We start from the raw sequence: 25,332 nt of genomic DNA, 5'->3' as shown, positions 1-25,332 counted from the left end.
CGATTTTTTCTTATCAATATTTAAGCAGTGGGTTCATGGGACTCTCTTAAGATTCTCACAAGATTCTATTCCTTTTATTTTTAAATTTACGCGGCCTTTTTGTCTGTCAGTAGATAAATGTTTCGAGTCCTCGCAAACTATCGATAAATTGTTTTGAGTCTTGAAGTATATTCACTGCTTTCCCATAGATTCCATCCGTTCGCAACGGTTGGGATTTTTGACAAAGCCTGTTGCTTCTGCGCCTTCCATTTTCGATTGTTAAATTTCCACTGTCAAGAAGAAGAACTCAGAGTTGCACTGAAAAAATATCGCTTTACTATCGCATAAAAGAGTTCGTCAAATTTGGATAAGGGACTAACTGGGAAATTTTCGGAACGGCAAAACTTATGTCAATAAATAAGCGAGGTAAAAGATTTCTGCTTTTGTTCTCCGAAAAGAGAGAACGTGAGCGAGATAGCAGCCGCCGGGAAGAGATGGAAAACATCGATGTTGGCGTGCCAAACATCGATTACCGATGCTTTGAAAACACCGATGTTAACAATAAAAAGTTGGTATTAAAAGTATTTTTCCCACGTTTCAAAATCGAATTGGTCACTCTGGACAAAGGAGAGTTTTATTTGCCGGGCGTGCTGATGTCCTTTTTCGGGTGAAGCCAACTCATTTGCCAGCCGGCGATCGCAGGACTCACAAGACAGGATGTGGCACGAGGCGAGAAAGCAGGAGCGCAAGATCCGGGGCCTGATCGTCGACTACCGCAAGCGGGCGGAACGGCGGCAGTACTTCTACGACAAGATCCAGGCGGATCCAACCCAGTTCCTGCAGCTGCACGGCCGGCGAAGCAAGATATACTTGGACCCCGCGGTGGCCGCCGCTGGCGATGGAGCCGCCATCATGCAAGTGATATTCAGTTGGAGCCTAAAACCCTCTACTCTTGTTTTTGTGCCTGTGGTGAGGTCTTTACTAAGTGCTTCGTCTTCTTTGCAGTGTGCCTTGGCAGGGTCAGCAGGACAATCTTATCGACCGCTTCGATGTGCGTGCCCATCTAGATCATATTCCCCCCGTGATCAAAACAGGCGCCGAGGGCGGTGAGGTGGACTCCGAGATGACCGCCGAGGAGCGGCAGCTGAACTACGAGCGCTATCGCATCTTGGCGCAAAACGACTTCCTCAACGTTAGCGAGGACAAGTTCCTGCACCAGCTCTACCTGGAGGAGCAGTTCGGGGCCAATGCCCAGCTGGAGGCGGAGCGGAATCTAGCCAAGAAGAAGCAGAAAACGGGTGGAGCCACCATTGGGTACTCCTACGATGATGCTGGCGATGTAGCCACCATTGGGCCGCAGCCCTTTGGAGCGGCCAGTTCGGCAGCCAGTGGAGGGGCTTCCGTGGCGGCCAAGGGCGAAAAGGCGGAGGGCAGCGACGAATCCGATTCGGACATCGACATGGACGTGTCCATTGACATCGGCAAGCTGGACACCTCGCAAGCCCACGAGCTTAATGCCTGCGGACGGAACTACGGTATGAAGAGCAACGACTTTTTCTCACACCTAACCAAGGATGCGGACGAGGCGGATGCCTTGCGCATTGCTCGCGAAGAGGAGCAGGAGAAGATGCTGCTGAGTGGGCGCAAGTCAAGGCGCGAGCGACGGGCCCAAAAGGAGCGCAGGATTGCTAACAGGCCATTTAGTCCACCAAGCTATGCGGCCAAGGAGGACAAGGATAAAAAGGGCGGTGGAAAGGGAGGCGACAAGGAAAAGGAGGAGGACAGCGACTCGCGTTCGCCCTCGCCTGCCGAGGCGGGGCCCGAGAAGATCACGTACATTACCTCATTCGGCGGCGAGGACGAGATGCAGCCCCACTCCAAGATCACCATCAGCCTGACGAAGCCGGGCTTGACCCTGGGTGAGTCGTGCATCAATGCCAGCAGCGGAGCAGCCATTGCAGCCGCCGCAGCAGCCTCCTCGGTTTCCTATGCCCAAAAGGTCAAAGACAACTTGGACAAGTTGAAGGTGATGAATGAATCGGCCAAGCGCAGCAGACGCCGTTCCCGTTCGCACTCCCGTTCACGTTCCAGGAGTGCCTCTGCCTCGAGGAGTCGCAGTGGCAGTCGGCGAAGAAGTCGCCGCAGTCGGAGCTATCACAGGAGGAGCAGGACGCGCTCTCGCCGCCGTCGTAGGTACTACTCCAGATCAAGATCCCGGTCCAGATCCAGATCGCGGTCTAGGTCCAGATCGAGGTCTAGGTCTCGTACCCGCTCGCGCTCTGGCTCGTGGAAACGGTACAAGACGCGCAGTCCCAGCTACAAGCGGTCTAGGAAGCGCTACTCCTATTCCTCACGCAGCTCCAGCGGCAGCTCCTACAGACGTAGAAGCCGCTCCCGTTCCCACTCCAGTCGAAAGAGTCGCGTCAAGAAGAAGACCACACCTCCGCCAGCGGCGACAGTAGGTGGCTATTGTCTGAGCACCACCACCACTACAACCACATCCACTTTGACGGCGGTTAAACTGCTCCAGCAGCAGCAGCAGCAGCAGCCGCAGGCCAAAGCCACGCCACCCATGATCAGCTATCCCCTGCCGGCAAGAGTGCTCAATTTAAACCAATCCGGGACAGCTGCCGCTCCTGCTGCTGTGCAACCGCAAGTGGTGGAGCCACCACCACCGCCACTGAAACGCTACTACGGCCGGAAAAGAGCCAACGACACCTCGTCCTCATCCTCGTCGGGAGCGGAAAAGAGCGAAGCCAGCGACAACGAGGAGCAGCAACCGCCGCAGTTGGGAAAGCGAGCAGACGATTCCGATGATATGGAAGTGGAGACTGCGTAAGTTTGTGTGCTGCAGTGAGTGGTAAAGTAGAACAGCCAAAGACTGGGAACCCTATGCTTCCAATCGAAATCTTTAACTGATTCTGGTATCTCTTGCAGGTCCGAGCGTTCCCATGCCCTCCAGCCGACCATATCGTCATCGAGCAGCACGGGTAATCAAACAGGCAAATATAGTTCTGCTACCGAAACCAAAGTCAGTAAGCAAAGCCAAATGTCTCATGCCCCACCCAACTGGAGTACACCACAAAATTCACGTCTCAGCCTCCCGCAATCCGCCATCCAAACCAATGAGCAACATTCGGACCCAAGCAGGCAGCACCGTGTTCTCGTTCCAACCCCGACTAGTGACCATCCCTGCATGTCCCCTTGTTGATGCATTGTTTTGTGTCCCCTCTTAATGCCACTGCAGCAATCGTTACAATGCAATGTTGATAGCGATGCAATCAAGGATGCATTTACCACCCTATTATATTTACAAAGACGTTGCGATGTCCTGTTTGTCAGCTTTTTCTTTTATCTGTTGCTATGCAAAGGAGTTCCGTAAACAGCATTTTGTGTAGTTCCCATGGAGTCCAAGGTCTTCAACAATTGTTATCAAATTTCCGGTTGTATGGCTCGTACCATCTTTTGCTCATCATAAATATTCTCAGATAAATGTACTAACCGTATCATATAATAGTTCTGTAAAAGCTTTAATAGTTCTCATTTACTCAATAACCTTAGTAGCATCCATAAAAATGATTTGTCTGCAAGGGTATTGAAAGCTTCGGGCTTCGAAGCTAGCTTTCCCCATTGTTAGTAGGCAGAAGTCCTTATCTGACAGCTAAACATGGACACACAGACGAATTCCCACTGCCCACCACACTTTCGACTGCCCGCCCCTGCTCCCTTAAAAACCTTAACATCATCCTGACAGTTGCTAAATTAGTGTAAGCTTTTACAGGGCTCTGGACATCCGAGTTCTGGTGGCGGACGACCCAATCTGCGCGAACGGCTTAAGCGCAAGATGCAGAACCTATTGAACAGGCAATGTAAGCCAACCGGAGTGTAGTGTGATGTTCACCAAGCGCCCTATGAAAACCCTTGAATTTGAAAACTAAAACCGGATTACATTGCAGATAAAGCTGACAAACGTGCGGAAATCGAAAAGACCGAGCGGGAACGACTGCAGCAGCAGGAGCGCGAGGACGAGATGCGTGAACTGGCGCTGAAGCTGCGCAGGAGGTGGGTATCTTGATGTGGTTGGCTCTGGCGGTCCTCTCACATCTACATATTCACAGGCGTCGTGAGCTGCGGCACAAATATGGAACGCCCTCGAGCGGCAAGCTCTCGGGCAGCGAGGCGGAATCGGTGGCCTCGGAGAGTCAGCTGGCGAAGACCTCGTCGCGTCGCAGTCGCAGCAGATCGCACAGTCGCAGGCGGACTCCTCCGCCGGACACGCAGCACAGCAGGCGGAGCAACAGTCGAACGGAACGGAGGCGTCGGACAAGGACGCCCAGTCCCAAGTACAATCGGAGGCAGCGCTCGCGCTCCAGGAGCGGCAGTCGCGTGGATCGAAAGCGACGATCACATAGTCGACGAAGGAGTGGCAGTCGCGATCGCCGCCGTTCTCGAAGTCGGCGAAGTCAATCCAGGCGGAGGAGGCAGCGGGACCGCAGCGTGGAACGAAACCGCGAGCGGGAGCGGTACAGACAACAGCATCAGCAGCAGCAGCAACAGCAACAGCAGGACAGGATGCGGGGACGTGACAGAGATCGGGAGGCGGACCACGGCCTTAGCGGCAGTGGCTCTTCAAATCGAGGTCGCGTCGTCATATCCGCCCCGCCAAAGCTCAAGAAATTGGTTGACTATTGATCCCGAAAGCGCTGTGAAGGAGACTTTTCTATTCACTTTATACACTTGATATTCGCTCGATTGTTAATAGGACGTAGGAGCGTGTTCTGCGTTATATGTTGATTCTGGCCCAATAAAAAAAATTGTAGCCCATAATAGCCAACCCTTTTTTAGGAAGCTCGCTCTGTATTGTACATTTCAATTTTATTTTTATTAAAATTGGGCCGTTAGATTTTTATATGGCGCTTGATTATTAATTACCGTACTTAATTAGCTATTAAAAATATATTTTTTCTTTGCTGCATAAACTTAAAACGCATTTATGTTTTTTATAATCTATGTATTAATTTATATATATTATATAAAATGTTATATAACATTAAATTATTGTTTAAATTGCTTTCAAAATCCACGAAAAAGACAAACCGTTAAGAAAACTCTTTTTGAAAAGTTACAATCGCTATCGATAAGTCGATTTTTCTCCCACACTCGACAACCCTGGCTGCCAGTTGTTTATGTAATTGTGAACAGCTGTGCGAGAAGCATACTGGAATCATGTTAAATCTAACTCTACGACGATTCGCTGGAGCTTTCTCCCAAAACCTGACTCAACTGGCCCCCACGATCAGCAGCTTGGGACAGACCCTCTCCAAAGCCACCATGTCACAGGAGGCGGGTCAGTATCCGCCCATCGAGTTCGCCATGCGAAAGGCATTAACCACGGAGCTGAAGCCGGTATTCCTGGAGGTTATCAACGAATCGCCCCAGCACAACGTGCCCAAGCATTCGGAGTCCCACTTCCGAGTCTTCATCGTCTCAGAAAAGTTCAACGATCTGACCCTTATCAAGGTGGGCTATAGAACTTTAGACTTCCTGGTTATTAACTGATCTTTTTTCCCACCAGCGCCACCGACTTGTGAATGATACGGTGAAGAATGCCCTGAAGGCAGCCGGTTTCGAGTTCATGCACGCTCTGTCCATCGAGGCCAAGACGCCCAAGCAATGGGAGCCGGAACAGGAGCCGGAGAAGAGTCCGCCGTGCATGGGAGGCCACGGCAAGTAAACCCAGAGGAATGAGAACCCAATTCTATGTACAAAGGACCTACTTTACTACTCACAAAACCAGCTTAAGCAAATACAACAGAATCACTAATGGAAAAGAGGGTGTGATAAAGGGGAATGGTTGATTTAGGACAACGGCAAGGCCTCCACCTGTCGCCGGGCGGACAGGATGACGTCGTTGATGCCCACTCCATCGTAGGCAGCTCCGCAAAGGGAGAGTGGCAGCTTGTAAGTCTTGATGTAGTTCCGGATGCCCTCGACGCGTCGCTTATGGCCCACCGTGTACTGCGGGATGCACTTGTGCAGCGTGTGCACGCGACTGAACTTGGGCTCCTCGCGGATCTGCAGGATTTTCTGCACATGACTGGTGGCCAAGTCGAGGATCTGCTTGGGGCTGGGGCGATCACCGAACCACTGGTTAAACCAATGGCCGCCCATCATCACGGTGAGCACGGTGTTATCGCCCATTTCAAAGCAACAGCTGTCGAAGATCACACCTAGTATGGGCAGCTTCTCCACGGGCGGCACCAGCAGTCCGAATCCGTCTTGCTTGAGCAGCTTGCCCTGGAACTGCATGTTCACCACCAACACATCCACGTACGGAATGTCCAGTAGCTGTGCGCTCAGCGAGGGATGCTGCTGCTTCACCAGTGGTGCAAGTTTATGAGCGGGCAGGGAGCTGACCACATGCTCCACCGGCACATCAGCATCCTTGATGGTCATCCGGACGCCAGAGCTGTTAAATGTCAGATTGCGACACTCGTTGCTCAGCTGCACGTTGACATCCCGCTCGCCCAAGTACTTTCGCATGGCTTTGGGCAGGATCTCCAGTCCGCCTTGCAGGCCGTACATGGCCCACTTTTCCTGCTGCGCCTGGGCATACAGCTTTGGCTGTCCCTGGGCGAAGAGGCCCTCTTTCGGGTCCGCTGCCTTTTCTCGGAAGCGGGCTAAGAGTGCACCCTTGAGTACTCCTCCATACTTTTGCTCCTTCTCGAAGATCCCCTCCATCAGAAAACGAACGCTGATTTCGCGGGCGTTTCCGGCACAAATGCCGCATATCATGGGACTGATGGCGTAGTCGGCTATCTCCTTGCCGAATCGCCGCTCTGCGAAGCTGTAGATGCTCTCGTCCTCCAACTTGGCCTTCTTGCTCGCGGTGACCAGATCCCGGAACAGCGCCTTATAAAGCGGCTTGGTGAAAGGAGGCAGCACGCCAAATAGTCCTTTCGGACCGTTGGGCAGCATGCAGAGCTGCCCCTTGGCATATAACATCCGGTTGCGGGCAGCTACATGACTACGTCGGATGGGAGTCACCTCCAATTGCAGTTCCTCCACCAGCTCCAGGGTATTGGCTCCTTGAACGCCAATGGGGCGGATGGTGCGCGGTCCACTCTCGAAGATGAAATTTCGGTCCTTGCGGTTCTCCGTCCGCACCCATCCGCCCACTCTTGGCGAGGCCTCGTAGATGGTCAGTGGCTTCCCAAAGCGCCGCAACAGGTAGTATCCGGCGGACAGGCCGCTCAGTCCGCCTCCCAGCACAGCCGTCGTCATGGTCCTTCTACTGCTTCCTGTGTCTTCCGAATCCTGGACAGGATTCTCACTAGTTTTGGTTTGCAGACGGGAAAATCTAAGCCGGTTCGGAAAGTTCAGACCAAAATAAACACAGGTGACATAACTATCGGTGCCAGATAGGGCTATCGATACGTTTTATACCAAAATGGACTGAGCTTTCAATCGATGTTATTGGCGCTGAACAGGATTTGAATTTCATGATGATGGTGCAGAAAAATGGAAGATATAAGGGTAAGCGGAAGATATTTTAATTTTATGTATTTTTATAGGTACTTACAAAGGAAGTTTTTATTGAAGAGGTATTTCTTCAAAAGGCAATAGTTCAAACAATTAATTATAATCCGGGACAATATTATAAGCCTTCTCTTACGCTGGTAAACTTTTCTCAGATTTAATTTAATTCTTATCTAATCGCATTCGAAATACGTAATCTTTTTTAATATTTGATGGTGTATCTACTAAATACTACTGACTGATACTTGATAATCTTACTTGAAATTCGTAACCTTTTCCTAAAATTGGATGGTGAATTTAGTAACAATTTACTGATAAAACAAATTCGTTTTTTTCTTTGCAATACAATTACAATGTTTTAAAAATAACGCGTAACGTATTTTTTATAAAAGTAATTAAATCAAGAAAATGCAGTTTTCCCAAGCCCCTGATTCCCCTTAAACTAGATGATCAAACATATCACAAAAGTATGCTACGGATCCCGTCGGACATTCCTCATACGCCACGTGTGCATCGCAGGAAATATACTTGCACTGAAATATACTCGCACCCTTCACCACCATCATCATCATCCCCACCGCACTGGGTCATTCATAGTGAATGGGTTTTGGCGCCAGTTTTGATGAATCGAACGGAGCGTCCAGCCCGCACCAGCCGCAGCACTCCGAAAAGCTCGGGAGGACGAGCTTGGGCCGTGCGGAACCACTTTGGGCCACCGAGTTGCAAGTAGTCGGAGTCCACAGCGCGCAGAATTGTATACGCTGCTGACGAGAAAGGTTGGTTTTCCATACGGAGCGCGTCGCGTCTGGTTTTCTGGGTGTGTGAGTGAGTGGACTGTGTGGAAAAGTGCCTATCGCATATATGTGCATATGTATACACGGGAAACCCATACACACACCCATCTAGCAGTCGGAAAAGTGAAAAATTTTCAAATAGCGTTTGCCAATTACGGGGAAAATTGAGCAAAAACGTGTGCAATCCAGGCAATTAACGTGGCCATTTGCGGAACGGCAATTGTGCAAAATTCGGTATCCGTTGAAAACGGGCTCAGTGAACGTGAAAATGTGCGACACACACACACACATACAAACGCAATAAGCACAGGAAATTCAATTAATTAGTGACCAAGTGTGTGTGCATGTGCCCCAAAATGGAAATTGTGATTGCAAAAAAAGCGGTGCATACTTTGAGAAGCTCAGAAGTGGGCTGTGGCAAAGTTAAAGGATATTTTTCGATTTCTTCACTTTTTTTTTGGTCCTGCTGCAGGTTTTCATTTAAAAGATACATTCGTTGAAGTCAACACACACGGATACAGGGACTCACACACACACACACATGCGCATACGGCACAGTTTTTCCTTCGCACGAAACGAGCACACCACAAGTTCCCCAAAACGAAAAGGACGAAGCGAAAGGACCCGAGCCGATGATAAAGTCGATGTTCCAGGCCGGAGATACACTTGTATCGTTCGCGAGCCTTTACCGTTGCCGTTGCTGTTGCTGTTGCTGTCATCGTTAATGTTATTTTTGTTGCTTCCTACTCGTCCGTCGTCCTTCGTCCTTCGTGTGCCGCAGGATGCCTTGGTATATGTGTGTCAGCCAGTCGGTCGCTGGCCGAGAGCGTGTGTGTGTTTGTGTGCGTGCGCCAGGATACGCAGATACCCAGATACCTACCTAAATGAAGCCACCAAATCCAGGCGAGTTCAATGCGCGGCCAGGACGAAGGACTAAGCTCTGTTTACATTTCCCCTTCGGTGGGGCTTGGCGTTTGGTGTTTGGGGGAAAGCCCCTCCCCATATCCTTACCCAACGTTTTCCGCTCGTTGGCGTGCCGTGGGAAATTGTGTCGCCTGCTTATTTATTATGAAAATGCAACTTTCATTTGACTCGGCATTTGTCCCGTTTCCATTGTTTGCAGGCGCATTAGGCAGCTTGTTAAGCGCACGAAAGTGTGTGTCCTGCGAGGTGCGAGTGTGTGCGTATGTGAGTTTGTGTGCGACACGAAGGATAACTAGAAACTAGGGCAGTGTGTTTCCGTTTCAACGACATGCCGCAGGCAAAAGGACGAAGCCCCTGGACAGCAAAGCCTCGCTAACCCGACTGGCAAAACAAATGTTAAGCAAATTAATAAAAATACTGATTTCCAAGAACCCTAGTTAATTCAAAGTATACTGAAAATACCCAAAATAAATAGAAATGGAAATATATTAAATTTGGCTGGACTTTGGTACCACATTGCGTATGCTTGACCAAAATGTGAGACTTTCGCAGACCAGGAAAAAGCTTTCTCCCCGACAATTTTCGGATTCCCCACAACGCGCAGTCGCCAATACGCCATCAGTGATTCTCTGAGAATTCTCCGGGAACAGAGAATTAAAAAACACCGAGAGCTGCTGATTTTGCTTTGAAGTTTGCTTCGCATCTTTATTTATTTATTTACTTGACAGTCTTGTTTTTCCGGCTAGAAAGTAAGGGTGAACAAACATTAATTTTACAAAAGTTCCCATTTAATTTTATGTGAAAGCCAGCAGCAGCCAATGAAAATAAAAACTAATATGGGAAATCGTACAAAACACAAATATATAAGTATCTAATAACTTTGACAAATGTCGGCGGTCGTAAAAAATTAAAACGCATATGATTCTGACAGCTTTACTAAAAAATATAATTAATTACCGCGTTCGTCGCTGCTTTGGCAATTTAAATATTAATTAATATATCACTCAACCCCATAAATCTCTTGCAGCTTAACACACAAGGAAAAATTTCGTAGGCAAACAAAGAAGAAAATTGTAAAAGAAACATGAGCAGTGTGACTAGGCGCGGTTACTAATTTAACCAAATTCCAATTCAAATTCAAAGCGAACTATCGATCAAAATTGCAAAGAAATAAATAAGCAAGCAAACAAACGCACAATGAAACTGATAAGGTCAATGAAGCCGATAACACCGTCGTTCTAAAAACCAAACCAAACCAAACCGAAATGCAATTATGAAATAACCAGAGAAACCCATCAGCAAGTGAGGAAAATCCGCAAGCCAGACCTTTTCCACGTGCATCATTGGCGAGCTGCAGCGACCACAAATCGTCTACACATTGATGTGCGATTTGAGCGTGTGAATGTTGGCAGCCCTGGAGCCCTGCCTCGGTGGTTTAGCCAGTACTAGGTGAGTACTCAAAGTCCTCCATTGCACAACGAACCCATCCACCCAACACTATTCCAAATTCGATTACACCAACAACACCACCACGACAACAACCAAACACCTTTCCCAAAAGAAAGCGAATATGAAAACGGATAGCGAGGGGAAAGCAATCACAGCCGCCACTAGATCCACATCGAAATCCACAACGACCACGACGCCATCAGCGAGGGGTCCGCCCGGAACGATCCATCGAAGATGGCCAGCCCATGGTGCCCCAATTGCCACGAACTGCCACCGTTCTATCCGCCCATCACGCCAAAGGTAAAGCCCTCGATGTCGTACGTGAATCCACAAATAATACGCAACGCTTGTGAAAGACCAGCAGATCGTAGAAATCACATTAGCGGTTCCACGAAGAGCTACTTATATAGAGAGCACTGGGGTTACCTTATCTACAGCTCGTCAATCAATCAATCAAACAGTTAATATTACCATTGATAGTTTTCATTGCTATTCAGTGATTCTTATCAATTTTGTGCTGCATTTAAAACTCATTTTGCAATGATCTTTGACCCTTGTCCTTGTCTATTTGTTTTGCATTTCAAACACATTTTAAATGACCCATTTCCATAAATAAACAAGATCCGTTTTTTAATAATCATAAGACAATTTTCTAAATAGTTGCATACCTTGAAAGGGAAAATCCATTTAGTATTCTATATATAAAATAGCATTTAAATAATACCCCTAAAATAAACCATAGTTATTACATTTAAATATAATATATTGTACATTAATGTAAATAACCATATCAGTGTTAAGAATTGTTTTACTTGCTGTACATTTTGTACAAATGCTTCTCCCCTTTTGTACATTTATAACATGAAATTCTATAAATTCCTGACTCCAAAATAATCCTAACATTTGAGGTATGTTTTTGGAATAGGGTAATCTAATCTTAATTACATTATCCCGGATTTATTCCACCCCCTCGTCGCTCTCTCCATTTCCAATTCGTTTCGCTTCATTTAATAAATGGGATTTCCATCACTTTGGCCAACCATTCGCAATGGCTCGCGTGACCTTTGTAGAATGTGGCACACACAGAACAGCGAACATAGAACATTAAGTGGAGAACACTGAATACTGAACACCGGTCCCAACACTATACAACACAAAAACACTGACCGACCGACAGACCGACCGACCAAGTGCAGCTTAAGCCCTTTGGCCTTGGCCAATGTCCAATGGGGGAAAAAGTGGGAAAAAGTGACCAGTGGCCGGCAATCAACGGACCCAATCAGCGGGCCAAGTGCTGGCCATAAATTGCTCAAAAAGTCGAAGGGTATTTGTCAGCTTCGTCAGTTGTCTCCGTCTTTGTGGCCCGCCTTTCGAGCGTTTCGCTTTGACGGACATGCGTCAAGATATAGAGCTGGTCAGGGGCTCGCCCACGCCCCCGAAAATCGATAGTTCGCAATGTAAATTATTATCAGCCGGCAGCCGTGTGACTTCATCCGTTGGATTGCCTTCTGGCCAAGGAATGACAGCGAAATCGGCCCAGTGGCATAATTTATATCGTTCACTATCTTTCCACCCGCATTCATAAGTCGCAGCTGCAAGGCGCCCGATCAAATGACTTGGCCCAGTAGCTGAGGTTCAGTTAAGGTGACTCGACCAAAGAAAAAGTCCCTCTTTAAGGCATAGTATTTATTAATAGTTACTGCATTTTCGCTTGAATCGATGGACGCGCTCGGAAAATAATCCAAATACACAAGAAGGCAAGCGAAGTGTAAAATTTAGAAAACGTCCTCATGTGTATATTTAAGTGGAAATTGATAGCACTCCTATTTTGCTCAGGGTATTTACCTTTCCAAATTAACGACCCTCTTGTGTAAACCTCATTGAGTTAAAAACATCAATATTTGTCCAGTCCTTTTAAGGATTGACAATTAACCCTTGTGAATTTCAATGTGTGCCTTGAATTGGACTTTATATTCATGAAATTAATTTTGACTTTATAACGAAAGAATAGAATTGTGAAATCCCTATTTTTCCCAAAACCCTTTAAAGATTTAAATGCCTTAATGCAATTTATAAATATCACGTATACGCAATGACACAGCTTAAATTCAAGGTGAAAAGTGCTTAAAAATAGTAATCAAAATTTAATTGAATAACAATTTTGCTCTTCCTCTCTATTTATAATTGCGTAAATGCAATGAAGCGGAGAACCTAACCGCCCAAGCATCGCAAAATATAGAGAAAAACGATACTTAAATAAAAACTATAAATAAAATGCACGGCGTTGGCTTATGATGAGGATAAAGATGGGGATGATGATGATGGGAGTATACGAGACTGAGACTGAGAGTGCCGGGATGCGAGGGCTAAGGGATGATGAGCAATTATGGCCAGTGGAAATAGTGGCATGTGCAAACAAACTGGGCCAACTTGTTACCACGGCTGCCCCCGCAGGAAATGGCAAACAAAGCGCGTAAATTATGAAACGACAGCTAACTGGCTGGGTGGCGTGACTCGCCCGAGTTAACTGTAGCAGTGGCAATAGGAATAGCCATGGCAATAGCAGTAACGTTAACGTTCACGTTAACCTGGGGGCCCCTTTCTAACCACCCACCATAGGCCACCCATTTGACCCACCACCCAGCCACCTTTTGGGGACGAGTGTTGCCCGGGGTCCGTGGGGTCACAAAAAGGAATGCAAAAAGTGTGTGTATAGGCGCAAAACACAAAAACGAGAGACAAAACAAAAACGAACAGAAGCGAACTCATAATTTATTTATTTATATTCGGCCTGTTCTTCTTGTTGTAACAATAATTCATTGTAGGCAACACACACACGCAAAGCGTTCTATAATGTGCTGGCTGCCCTTACCAAGGGTATTACCAAAATTTGCATCAGGCCCAATTGAAACGTTACCACTTTAAATAATAAAAAAGAATTTTTGAAATTCGAAAGCTTAAAAATTAAATATTTATATATGTAACTTGAAGAGCGATTTAAATTACCTTTTTGTTCTAAGGATTATAAAATGATTATAAATTGTCATTAAAATGTCCTTAATTTTCAGTGTGTTTAATTTGGGTAACAAGATTTATATAACCCCTTAACTACAATTATAAAAATCCATTCAACAAACATTCAACAATCATTCAACAATCATTCAACAACATTCATTTAAGAACCCATAAAACTAAAATTAGTTTATTGTAATAAAAACAAGCATATTGATTTGTCCTACACAAATCCTTAAAATCCTCTTAGCACTCAACATTCATGTTTACCCCCAGAGTCTATAGGGTATATCCTCTTTATTCCAATACCCAATTGAATTCGCCTTGTCTTTGGTCCGCCTTTTAATTAAATTCAAGTTTGTCGCCCGTCCTGACACTTTTCGCGGTCAGCCACATAGCCGCGGTCCGCCGGAGAGCGAGCGAGATGGCCGGAGAGTGGGTGAGCCGTAGAGAGAGAGAGAGAGTGGGAGAGTTCAAGCCCCCAGGAGATATACATAGATAGAAGCGGGCTCTTCGTAATCGTCGAAACCGTCCCGATGGCGGGGCAATTGGAAAACGGCTCGTTCAGTTGGTGGACGCCAGTTGTGCGGTTCGCTCGGTGCCTCCTTTTTGTTCAGCTCGCCTCGACTCGATTCGCGTGCGTGCCGCGCCGTGTGTGACATCCGCCATATATAATAATATATTCGCCTTCCCCATACCCACACATATATATTTAACAGTTCCCCCATCCCCATTCCCATTCCCATCCACCCAAATCCGAGCAAATTGCAAATACACATGCGTATGCAGTGCAGTGATTCACCGATTGAGTGCGTTGGCCCCTGGCTGAGAGTTGTGTCCCATAAATCCCGCAAAGTGTTTGCAGGCTATCACCCGAAAAGTGGGTAGATCGGACATATATGCGGTACACGATATACGGTTCTACGGATCGGAGCACAGCGGTGTAGTGTAGACGGCCTTTGCCCAGTGTTATGAGCACTTTTGTCGCCGCTCGTGTCGCTGTGCGTGTGTCGGAGGAGATCACTTTAAAAATAACAGATTTGTTTGATGCTATTTATAAAAGGCGGGCCAAGTTTTCGTTCCGTTTCGCATTGTGAGGCTGAGGCTTTTGGCTTTTGGCGTTCAGCTTTCGGATTTCGGTTTGTCAGGTTTGCCCAGAGTGTCTTCTATTCTCTGGTACTCGCCTGCACTTGAACGCCATCCGAATATCGCGGCATTATTAATTCGACAGCGTTTCTGTGCCAGTGTCGCAATGTAAACAGCCAAAATGGCAAGCGGTTTGATCGGCACCAATTTCACCACCACATTGACAAATGTAAGGAGGATTGCAAATAGAATAGACTATATACCCAAGCACCGGGAGAACTACCACCAGAAACTTTGGTGGAAAGAACTAAAGATTTTAATTTTAATGTTTTTTTTTAAATAAACATTTAATGTGTATTCAGAGCTATCAAAATAATATAAAAAGTATAATAAGTTAAAAAATGTATATTTAAAAGAATTGGAATTCAAATGAAAGTTGTACAAAAGTATCTACAATAATGGAACTTTAAATGTAAACGAGGAAACAACCATGATCTGTTTTGTGATCAGTTTGTAAATTATATTTCAAATGTGCTAAGATCATATGGTAGTGTTTTATTATATTGTTTTGAGTGTTTTCCGTATTATACTAAAATGTATTTAAAATTGAACCTACAACATCTTAGACCCTTATAAAAAAAAACGTTTAAATACACCTCCAGGAACTGCATATTTTATTACACAATATTGTAAAGTGTCAGCATTTTTGGCTTTCTTTTTCTTGTGTTCAAATATAAACTTTTTCGGCTAAACAAACTAAAGACATTTATTTATGAACTCATTTCATTTCGCGCACCCTTGGCCAGGCACATTTTGTTTACATTCGCCAGCGTCGCCAAGTTGAGAAATATATATATATATATTGTATATGTACCATAGGATTGCGCCCGAGTGCTTCCATATAGAAAGCATTTCGTTGATTCTAAATGTCAAGTGTATGACGTAAACAATGTTTCCGCCAAATATAGTTATCGTATTGATTTATGCTAAATTTAGTTAGCTAATTGCCAGCCAACGGAGCCTAATTGTTTCCCATTCCATTATATTGCATATTGCAGGGGATGTCGGGGTGTGATCAAAGCACTGTCGAATCATTGGCCGACGATCCAACAGATTCACCATTCGATGCCGATGATTGTCTCAAGGTGCGCAAGTACTGGTGCTTTCTGCTGTCCAGCATCTTTACATTCCTTGCTGGCCTGCTCGTGGTGCTACTATGGCGAGCCTTCGCGTTCGTCTGCTGCCGCAAGGAGCCGGACCTGGGGCCCAACGACCCCAAGCAGAAGGAGCAGAAGGCCTCCCGCAACAAACAGGAGTTCGAGGGCACCTTTATGACAGAAGCAAAAGACTGGGCTGGAGAGCTTATCTCGGGTCAAACAACAACTGGTCGAATTTTGGTGAGTACTTCTAGGGCCGGCCAACGGCCATCGGCCAACGGCCATTTATCATTTATGAATTTCTTTTGTTTGGGTCGGAAAATCGTTTTCTTCGACCGTCCATATGGTCATATTGATGCACTGGAAATAAAAGTATTATTTAATGTTATGTTAAAAATCGGAATCGGAAAAAAAGGAGACTAACTTATCTGGGCCGAATCAAGTTTGTTCATATTAAATTATTATTTTTCGCATTACAAACACAGTTTTTAAAAGAAATTGAAGTGCTTCTTAAAAAGAAATACTAAAAAATACTAAATATGTTTTTTAGTATTTTAAAAATCGAAATAAGAAAGGAGACTACCTTACATGGGCCGAATTAATTTGGTTCATATAAAATTATTATTTTTCGCATTACAAACACAGTTTTTAAAAGAAATTTAATTTCTCAATAGAAGTGTTTCTTATAAAGAAATACTAAATATTTTTTTTTAGTATTTCGTTTTGTTGAAATTGGGAAATTGGGGAAAAATAAGTTAACTAAATTACACCTGCTATTCCTTTGGTTACAGATCCACTTATATAGTATTCCTTTTGCACCAGTCTAAGTAGACAAGACCATCTCTTCTTCAATTAAATACTCATTTCTTCGAGTGCCATTTCTTGGCCTGCCAAACCCACTGAATTATTCAGAGATCAACTGGATATATGGTTTCCCATAGCAAAACAACGTTGACGTGTCCTTGCCCATGGACATCCATGCAGCTGGCGAAAGTGCCATCGTCTTGCATTTGAAATAGTTTGGAGCCACATTCGCCCCCTTTGACTGCCATTTGCCATTGGCTGCCATTTGCGTGTATAATTTGCTTGCAAATGCCGAATTCGGGGGAACCATTTCGTGTCAACAGCGGAAGCAGCCAAGTAAATGTGCCATTTCCATGTACAATAAATACATGAGCACAAATTGACCTGGTGGTGGGAGGATTTTGGGGGTCTTTTCAATTACAGCCTGCCTGCGTAGGAATTAACTTCAATGGTTCCGTGGTTCCCCCCTCCCTTTCTCTTCCCTCGCCCCGAACGATTGAAATCGGTTGTTTGTCCAAATATTACGCATACGTCATGGCTCACCGCCCATCCATTAACCTGCCTTAGTTAACTACTCAAGCAGACTCAGGGGCTATTTAGTGGGTCTTATTGGGCATTGTGGTAAGTGCTCTCGATAAGCATTTCTTGATTTGAAGTTGCCGCAGTTTGGGTGCGAGTTTATCGGCTGAATATTTGCGTTTGTCTGGGAGAGTTCTTAGGAGATATTTCGATATTAATTTCATGAAAAACCTCCTTGAATATATTGGGTAAACTTCCATAATAATTTTGTGTCAAATGACGTGAATATTAAACATGTTTGTTAGCAGTTTTTATAAATAAATAGATTCTATTGCATGTTAAACTACAAATGGAAATGGATATTATTATGTAAACATTGTTTTGCTTATTCTATAGTCCTTCTTATAAGCAATAATCTTCTTAAACTATCATTTGTATTTGCATTTAAACCTTATTATACAAGTTATGTTATATACATCTATTTTATAATAACAGCTACCCCCAAAAACCTCTGTACATCTCTTACGACTTCTTACATTTTATTCCGGAAGCATGAACACATTTCCTATTTGTGGTATTATCTTGGTGACAAGTAAAGTTTGATTGCCTGTTTGTAAGCCTTGGCGCGAATGGCAATCTTCGGCAGTCAAGGACACCGCCTGTCCCGCATAGTGACAAGCTCTGGCCGATTGCAAGGGGTCAAATGTGGAGCTTCCATCCTTGGACCACGCTCTATCCCCTCAATTCAGTTCAATGCTGCCCCCTTTGTTGGCTGGCACACAATTGCACAGCGGTGGGGAACGACTATTACCATGTAGCCTGTACCATCGTGCTCAAATGTAGAACCCACCGCCCTCCGCTTTTCCCGTTTTCCCATTTTCCGGACACCCGCTGAGCGGTTCGTTCCCCATGTGTCTGGCACATTTATCGATAGTTTCGCCGTCTTCCTCCGACGGAGGGTCTTTCAGCTAATAACGGGAAACGTGCCCCGAGAAATGATGTATGTATGCATATGCTTTGTGGAGCGCGGGTGCCCAAGGAACCACAACAAATAACACTAAATAATATGGCAAATGCCAGGATAGAAGGCGCTTAAAAGGGAAATGCTACCAGTAGGAAAATCGATGAAACAGCGCGCACATTTCCACTTTCACCCCGGTTTGGAGTGGGCTGGAGTGGGTGGCAGATTGTGAATGTTTATTGCCAGGCCTAGTGGCCCCGCACATTTGTAGTTGTGTGCCAGGCTTTGGCAGCCAATTGGCTTCGCTGTTTGGCAGACAGCGTCGAATTTCCTTTCCCATTGTACTAGACTGCAGCTGTTTTCGGAAAAGTCCTTTCGTCCATTCGTGTGGCGCCCTTTTTTGGCTTTTCCGTGTGCCGTTTTGTTGTTTATCCTCGTTGTTGGGCGTTGTTATTGTGGCTGGCAAAATGAATGGCTTGCCATTTAGATATTACACAATTCGTGCCTGCTGTTTCTCCCTTCTTCTTTTTTTTTCTCGTTTTTCTTTTCACTTTCTCCGAAATGTTCCAGTTTGTTATATGATTTTTTCGCTCCGATTTTATTGAACTATCCGTTCAACTCTAATCGGATTGAAGCCCTGCTGCAGGCGCTAATTGGCTTTGGAATTCGCGTTGCGACTTCAACGCGGAAGTCGGCTGCAAGAGCTTAAATCCCTGCATTTACCTCCCCAACACCCACATCCGATTGCACTCGGTCACGCCATAGATGTGAGTTCTGGAAAAGCTAAAAAATAAATAAATAAACCAGCAGGGAAAATATGACATTTTAGAGTGCTAAACGCAAACACAAATGGTAAACATTTTAATCTGATTTGTATAGCCCAATTATAAACCAAAAGTTATACAGGAACAAGAGGTTTTTTCATTAACTAAATGTAAAATGTCAAAGAATATGTAAGAAACACAATAAATCCAAAGTTACACAACAATTGAAGCAACAAAAATATCTCAACATGAATTTAGAACCGAATAGCCCATCTGTCATCAGTGGAGATTATTTTTCTCCGTGCAGTTGAGGCCATTAAACTGCCGCCAGTGGGTTGGCTCTCAAATTGATTGCTGTATTCGCAGCATTATGGCCAGAACAAATCGCATCGGAGCTGTTTGCAGAGGGGCACAAATCGAGCAAATCGAATTGAAAATGTTATGAGTGGGACACGTGTTTTCCCGCTTCGTGACCCAGATTCCAAGTTCGCGCTGATGCAATTTGATGGCGGCCAGGGCTTAAGTGCTTTTCTCTTTTGCTAGGGGAACTCGGAACTCAGCTGCTCTGAGTGATTGACCCAGTTTTCACGCTTCTCGGCCATCGTGAATAACAAGTTCATCGGGTCGGGTTGGTGGTGGTGTCTTTAAAAAAGTGAAGACGTCAGAGGAGAAGTTGTCACCATATTGGAAACTGCATTTATTACCTCGCATTCGTGACGTCAGATGTCCATGGGGGTGTGGGCTTTCATTAGGTTTTCGTTTCGGCTTCTTGGGGATCAAGACGGCTAATGAAAATGTCAGTCCGACTGACACCACATGACGTATACGCAATCCCAGAGACGTAGCATAAACTCTTCGCCACTTTTCTTGGAAATTCTTGTCTGGTTTCTGATATTGGCAAAGTTTGTGCTGTGTGCTGCCAAAAACTTTATTGCGCAACTAACAACTTTCTAAGGAGACTGCTGACTGCTTGTGAGCTTGTGCTCTTGGTGTGTGTGTAATTTGCATGCCAAGAAAAAGCCGCAGAGCAAGAATAATGAGTAATCAGCCCGGGCCAAGACATTTCAATTTATGACCCTAAGTAAATAGCTTGCGTGCCATTCCGTGCCAAATTTAGTTTTTCGTTCTCTTCTGGGGGGCTCTTCGCTTTCGATTATCCACGTAATTGCGAAACGATAGTACCAACAATTACAATTAGATTGGCATTAAGTACGGAAACAGAACCAGAACTGAATATAATATATGTAAAGTGCGGCCGGCTGAAGTTGAACTACCTCGAATGGCCCCTATAAAAATGGTTGTTGGCAGGCAGCCCTGACATTTAACCGAATCCTCCACCATCCTCCTCGGATGCACTTCCTCCGAAATTACCTTGTAAAACTTTCATGACTGCCGCAGATTTATCAACGGGGTGCCCCGGCTAATTGCCCCAGCAGCCGTGCATTTTCAGGCCGGACGTCCTCGTTTTTCGCCATGAATCAAATGAGCCGTGAGAAACGGAGTTCGTGGCCTGTGCCAAAGTGTGCAATTAAAAATTCACATTACTGTGGTTACCCCCCTTTCCATATCCTCCTTTGAGAAAGGACCATTTCCGATTATACTTTTCCTTCGGCCTGCCATTTTCCTTTCGCTTTTCCAATTTCCTTTATTTGGGGAGTGGGGGCTTCGCAAGTTCAATGGAGCGTTCGAATGCGGTTGTCATCTGACAAGGCCGTGATTTATGAAACAGAAATGTAGCAGCTGTTCATATTTGGGAGGCTGTTGTGAGTGGGTTTATTCTGTAACAGCCAATGAATTTATGAGTTATGAAATGAACTTCATGTCCTCTTAGGCAAAATAACTTATGCAAGGCATGATGTTAAATGAGTTCTTTGTTCTGAAAAATAGTACAAATTGTTTAAAGAGGCATTTATGAATTTACAAAATTAAATTCAAGGAGCTATTATGGATAACATTTATTTTACTAATGTTTTTCCCCCTTCTCCTTCCAGGTCGTACTCGTATTTATACTCAGCATTGCATCCCTCATCATATACTTTGTTGATGCATCTAGCGAAGAAGTCGAAAGATGCCAAAAGTGGAGTAACAACATTACTCAACAGATCGATCTCGCATTCAATATATTTTTTATGGTTTACTTTTTTATACGAGTAAGTTGCCGACGGCCAAACAGACAGACAGACACAGACACTGACATACTAACCACACCAGCGCACACACTGAGTTGATTTAACAATTATTTGAATCAATTGGTTGGAGCGATGATGATTTGATCTTTTGGTTTATGCGATAAATTCTTAAACATTCTTTTGTTCTTTTGTTCTTTCAATCTGACAATCTCCTTACAGTTCATAGCGGCGTCCGATAAGCTTTGGTTTATGTTAGAAATGTACAGTTTTGTAGATTATTTTACAATACCCCCGTCCTTCGTATCAATATATTTAGATCGAACATGGATCGGTAAGCGAAACAAACCCTATTAAATTATCCTATCATAAAATATCCTATCAGAAATTCCAAAAATGTTATATGCATACAAATCGGTGCTGATCAAGATTGATATATCCCTATATCACACACACACACACACACATAGTCTCAATAATATACAGAATACAGTAACAGCCACACATGAAGACCTACAAAGTGTCCTGATCGATTTGTATGCATGCAATGTGCCTTACTCTACATGAAACATCCGCCTGTAAGAGCAGTTGTGAATATACCTTGTGTATTATCGTGAACAGGTCTTCGATTTCTTCGAGCGCTACGTCTCATGACTGTTCCAGATATTTTACAATATTTAAACGTACTAAAAACATCGAGCTCCATACGCTTGGCTCAACTAGTATCAATTTTTATATCCGTGTGGTTAACAGCAGCGGGCATTATACATCTGGTATGTAGAAACACACACGCACACTCACACTTAAACACTCGACACACATACAAGCACATAGGGATCGGTTGTGTCCGTGTGTGTGACACTCTGTGGAGGGTTTGCAATGTGTGCAAGCAGCCAGTACGAATATCACGTATACGCCGCGTTGCAGCCTGCTACAGAGCCCAAAACCGGGCACTTTCGATACCCCACACCCAATATGTACTATATCTGTACCGATGTGTTTATGGAGTGTCCCATCGAATGGACTTTTGATGACCTGATCCACTGATGCGGCTGATAATTGCATTTGCATTTACTTAAAATTTAGCTGGAGAACTCTGGCGATCCGCTGGATTTTAATAATGCTCATCGTTTATCGTATTGGACCTGTGTCTATTTCCTAATTGTGACCATGTCAACGGTAGGATATGGTGACGTTTACTGTGAGACTGTCCTGGGAAGAACATTTCTCGTGTTCTTTCTGCTCGTCGGCTTGGTAAGTTCGCAAAGCAAAATGCACAAGTGCAAAAAATAAAAGAAAAACACAATTTAATAAGATAAAAAGAGAAACAAACTACCCGTCTGAACACACACAGCAGACATACTGATAAGTCTAAGCCTTCTTTTAGTTCTAACCGAGTACGTATGTATACGATATATTATCCAGATGTAGCCAATGTTTCTCTCTCCTATCTCTGTCCGCCTCGATGCCCATTGAGTTTAGGCCCGACCATTGCGGGGTTGGAAGTGCTGAAGTGTGTGAATGATTTAAGTTTTGGTTGCCGCCTAATCTACTACTTAATAGTACAGTTGTGCTCAGAAACCATAGTTGAGTAGCCAAAGCAAGACCAGTATCAGTATCAGTACCAGTACTAGTCAGAGTGTAGCACTCTCGAAACTCTATACTCTATAATCGATACTGAATTCGAAATCTCTTAGCCGTAACCATAGAGTAACCATGCGTTGACCCCGTTGCCCTTTGACCTCTCTCTTACGTAACTATAGACTTAATACTCAATACATTTGTTAATTGCATTTCTACTATGTACATGCCACGTTATGTAAATACATAGAACGACTTAATACCGCTGCACAAGTTTTGAATTATGGAACTTTATTTGAGGCCTTGTGGCTGAGTTTCGTATTTGCGTTTATCCTCCCAAAGTTTCGTTAGCTTAACTCATCACCCGAGCTTAACGCGTTTTCTTTTTCCGACCTCTAACACAAACACTCTCACACACGCCCGGATATATCTACTCAATGTATCCATCCGATATCCACAAGATGTCGTATATACAGCTGGGGGCACTCGATTCATACGTTCACGCAGCCCCATTCGATACTTTTTTCCCATAATCGATACTTATGCATGCAGTTACCTTATCACTTTTGAGTTGAAACTTTCGATATGGTTTGGTTTTTGTAATGGAAGATTTGTAGACACCAAATACACCAGAAATACCCACCACACACAGCCAAAAGTCAGGACTTTTCTAGGGATCTGTCGGTTAGGGCACAAGCTTTACGAATACATCCATGTTATATCCAAAAGTTAATGTTCTTGCATGCTTTAATGCTGGCTGCCGCATATTTGTGTAACCAATGGACCAGACCAATGATCCAGAGCAAACCGAACCCAAATCGCTTTTAGGTCTAGATATCCTTTGGGTGTGAATGTCCTGGCCTGACTTCGAACCCATCAAAACAGCCTTCTGCGTTTCCGATTTTTCTTTTATGCCCGAGTGCAAGTAATCGAAATATGATGATAACAACTACGTAGACTAAGCTTAAGACACAATCACTTAATATCTCCTAACCAGTATATATATTTTTGCTGAATTGATTTTTGTTAATTTCGTGTACAATGGAATATTTTAGGCAATGTTTGCCAGCAGTATACCGGAGATAATTGAACTCGTCGGTAGTGGCAATAAGTATGGCGGTGAACTGAAAAGAGAACACGGAAAGAGGTAGTCTATAAAAACCATAATAAACCCAAAAAAAAAAAACATTATAAACGCATTCGATGTGAAAAACACAAAGCTACATTCTAAAAATAAACCACTTAAAATTATAAATCGAAATAAACTTAAAAGTATAACATGAAAATATTTATAAAACTAATCAGCATATATAAATGCATTAAGTGAGGAGTTAAGATTTGTTGAGGACTATTATCTTGAAGAATTTGCAACACAGTTCTATAAAATAAAATCCCTAGAGCTAGGTTCGGTTGAAGTACAAAAGAAAACTTTTGTAAAGAACACACATTTTAGTATTTTGAACCCATCTAGGGTAAAGTTAAACTCCAATTAGAAAAATCACAAATTCTTAATATTGATTGAAGTCGATAAATTAATTAGTCTGTTACCCTTTCACTTTGTTTCCCTAATTTCATTGTATCTCTATGATCGCATATACAGTTGACTTACCCGCATCAAAAAGTAGTTCAGCCGACTCTTAAGTCGTCCGTTTTTAACTATTTTGTTCCTTGATAAATAAGTATATCGAAACCCGAAACAGATATATATATATATGACTTTTGTTAAATCATCAAACAAGTAATAAAAGTAAAGTACAATTTAATCATTACTTTTCTACTTGGTTTTTGTGTTTATTTATTCTACTTTAAACCATTTTTGTTGCCTCGCAGTCAGAGACAATTTAGCAGATTCGAACACACATTGATCTATTTGTACAAGTCATTAAACATTTTAATGTTCCATTTACCTAGGTTTTGTTTTCTAGTTTTATTTGTTTACTTTCCTTGGTTCTTGCGTTTTCCTTGATTTTGTTCGTTTTGTTAAACATTTTTATTGAACTCTTTGGCAATGTCTATCAAATAAATCACTTTGTAGGCAAGCGTGAGTTAATTTTGACCCATTTTTCTTTTGAATTTTGTCTCCAGAATAAACATTTTTATTCAAGATATTAACTATCGTTTTACACTTATACTTTGCCATGCTTTAAACGTTTCGAATTAACACCAGAGTTATGATACAAGATATGCGTTTATCAATTTGCAATAGTTCAAGGTTCATATATATTTATTTCGATATCCTAAAGCATTTGTGCAAACTATTTAGGCGCATTGTTGTACCACATCCCACACAGATTTATAGAGCCCCCACTTATGAACATTTACAACACATGTCCCTAAAATAGCATCGGTCACGCATTGATAAAAATTAATTAAATTATCCAAAGTCATGACACGTAATACAATTCGTATATTTTTGAAGAGAGCAAACTCCAGCCACATATTTTGCAATATGTATTTTTCAATTCATATTTCCTTTTTATTCCTATTAAATATATAACTACATTTGTCAGTCTCGCTGGTCCATTTATATATATAGTGAAGTTCACCCCAAAGGCATTTCCCAATTTCGATCCTGATAATGGGAGTGCCTTAGCAATTCGGTGGACCGAAGTTTTGCTTTTTCATCACCTTACTAAC

The 25,332-nt window shown here is 43.8% G+C and overlaps 4 protein-coding genes across 42 annotated transcripts in view; 3 read left to right on the top strand and 1 right to left on the bottom strand.

Annotated features, from left to right (window-relative positions):
• Window positions 1-584: 584 nt before the first annotated feature.
• LOC119559486 (CLK4-associating serine/arginine rich protein) lies at window positions 585-4,808 on the top strand. 3 transcript variants are annotated; one of them, XM_037872587.1, is made up of 6 exons: window positions 585-893; window positions 985-2,814; window positions 2,917-3,010; window positions 3,761-3,848; window positions 3,936-4,041; window positions 4,098-4,808. In XM_037872587.1, exons 1-6 carry the CDS (start codon window positions 697-699, stop codon window positions 4,669-4,671), a joined length of 2,889 nt encoding a protein of 962 aa, XP_037728515.1. In that variant the 5' UTR covers window positions 585-696; the 3' UTR covers window positions 4,672-4,808. The 3 variants fall into 3 exon arrangements, with proteins under 3 accessions (XP_037728515.1, XP_037728517.1, XP_037728516.1); XM_037872589.1 differs by lacking the exon at window positions 4,098-4,808 and having other exon boundaries at window positions 2,917-2,969; XM_037872588.1 differs by lacking the exon at window positions 4,098-4,808 and having other exon boundaries at window positions 2,917-3,014.
• A 349-nt stretch (window positions 4,809-5,157) lies between these two features.
• On the top strand, window positions 5,158-5,810 carry LOC119563140 (bolA-like protein DDB_G0274169). The gene is made up of 2 exons (XM_037876397.1): window positions 5,158-5,499; window positions 5,555-5,810. The coding sequence occupies exons 1-2, from the start codon at window positions 5,206-5,208 to the stop codon at window positions 5,711-5,713; spliced, it is 453 nt and encodes a 150-aa protein (XP_037732325.1). The 5' UTR covers window positions 5,158-5,205; the 3' UTR covers window positions 5,714-5,810.
• LOC119563139 (protoporphyrinogen oxidase) lies at window positions 5,736-7,384 on the bottom strand. Its single transcript, XM_037876396.1, has one exon. The coding sequence runs from the start codon at window positions 7,261-7,263 to the stop codon at window positions 5,839-5,841; it is 1,425 nt and encodes a 474-aa protein (XP_037732324.1). The 5' UTR covers window positions 7,264-7,384; the 3' UTR covers window positions 5,736-5,838.
• An 893-nt stretch (window positions 7,385-8,277) lies between these two features.
• LOC119545834 (calcium-activated potassium channel slowpoke) overlaps window positions 8,278-25,332 on the top strand; it is a 50,008-nt gene continuing 32,953 nt past the window's right edge. For 9 of the 37 annotated variants that reach the window (XM_037851782.1, XM_037851765.1, XM_037851779.1 and 6 more), the window contains exons 1-7: window positions 14,269-15,012; window positions 15,842-16,180; window positions 20,980-21,138; window positions 21,337-21,448; window positions 21,736-21,887; window positions 22,201-22,368; window positions 23,751-23,842. In XM_037851782.1, the coding sequence (XP_037707710.1) occupies window positions 14,965-15,012; window positions 15,842-16,180; window positions 20,980-21,138; window positions 21,337-21,448; window positions 21,736-21,887; window positions 22,201-22,368; window positions 23,751-23,842 (1,070 nt within the window). In that variant the 5' untranslated portion in view covers window positions 14,269-14,964. Of the gene's footprint in view, window positions 8,295-10,263; window positions 10,686-10,797; window positions 10,986-14,267; window positions 15,013-15,841; window positions 16,181-20,979; window positions 21,139-21,336; window positions 21,449-21,735; window positions 21,888-22,200; window positions 22,369-23,750; window positions 23,843-25,332 lie in introns of those variants that run through there. The other 28 variants (XM_037851781.1, XM_037851772.1, XM_037851768.1 and 25 more) reach the window with 8 other exon arrangements.

This window comes from Drosophila subpulchrella, chromosome 3R, assembly GCF_014743375.2.
Source record: "Drosophila subpulchrella strain 33 F10 #4 breed RU33 chromosome 3R, RU_Dsub_v1.1 Primary Assembly, whole genome shotgun sequence".
In the NCBI taxonomy this organism is placed as follows: Eukaryota; Metazoa; Arthropoda; class Insecta; order Diptera; family Drosophilidae; genus Drosophila; species Drosophila subpulchrella.
Note: the sequence above shows the minus strand (reverse complement) of the source record. Positions and strands in the feature narration are given on the sequence as shown.

Coding starts and splice junctions, on each gene's coding strand:
- LOC119559486 (XM_037872587.1), top strand. CDS start 697: ATGTGGCACGAGGCGAGAAAGCAGGAGCGCAAGATCCGGGGCCTGATC. Junction 2,815..2,916: donor GATATGGAAGTGGAGACTGC/GTAAGTTTGTGT, acceptor TATCTCTTGCAG/GTCCGAGCGTTCCCATGCCC. Junction 3,849..3,935: donor GAACCTATTGAACAGGCAAT/GTAAGCCAACCG, acceptor ATTACATTGCAG/ATAAAGCTGACAAACGTGCG.
- LOC119563140 (XM_037876397.1), top strand. CDS start 5,206: ATGTTAAATCTAACTCTACGACGATTCGCTGGAGCTTTCTCCCAAAAC. Junction 5,500..5,554: donor ACGATCTGACCCTTATCAAG/GTGGGCTATAGA, acceptor TTTTCCCACCAG/CGCCACCGACTTGTGAATGA.
- LOC119563139 (XM_037876396.1), bottom strand. CDS start 7,263: ATGACGACGGCTGTGCTGGGAGGCGGACTGAGCGGCCTGTCCGCCGGA.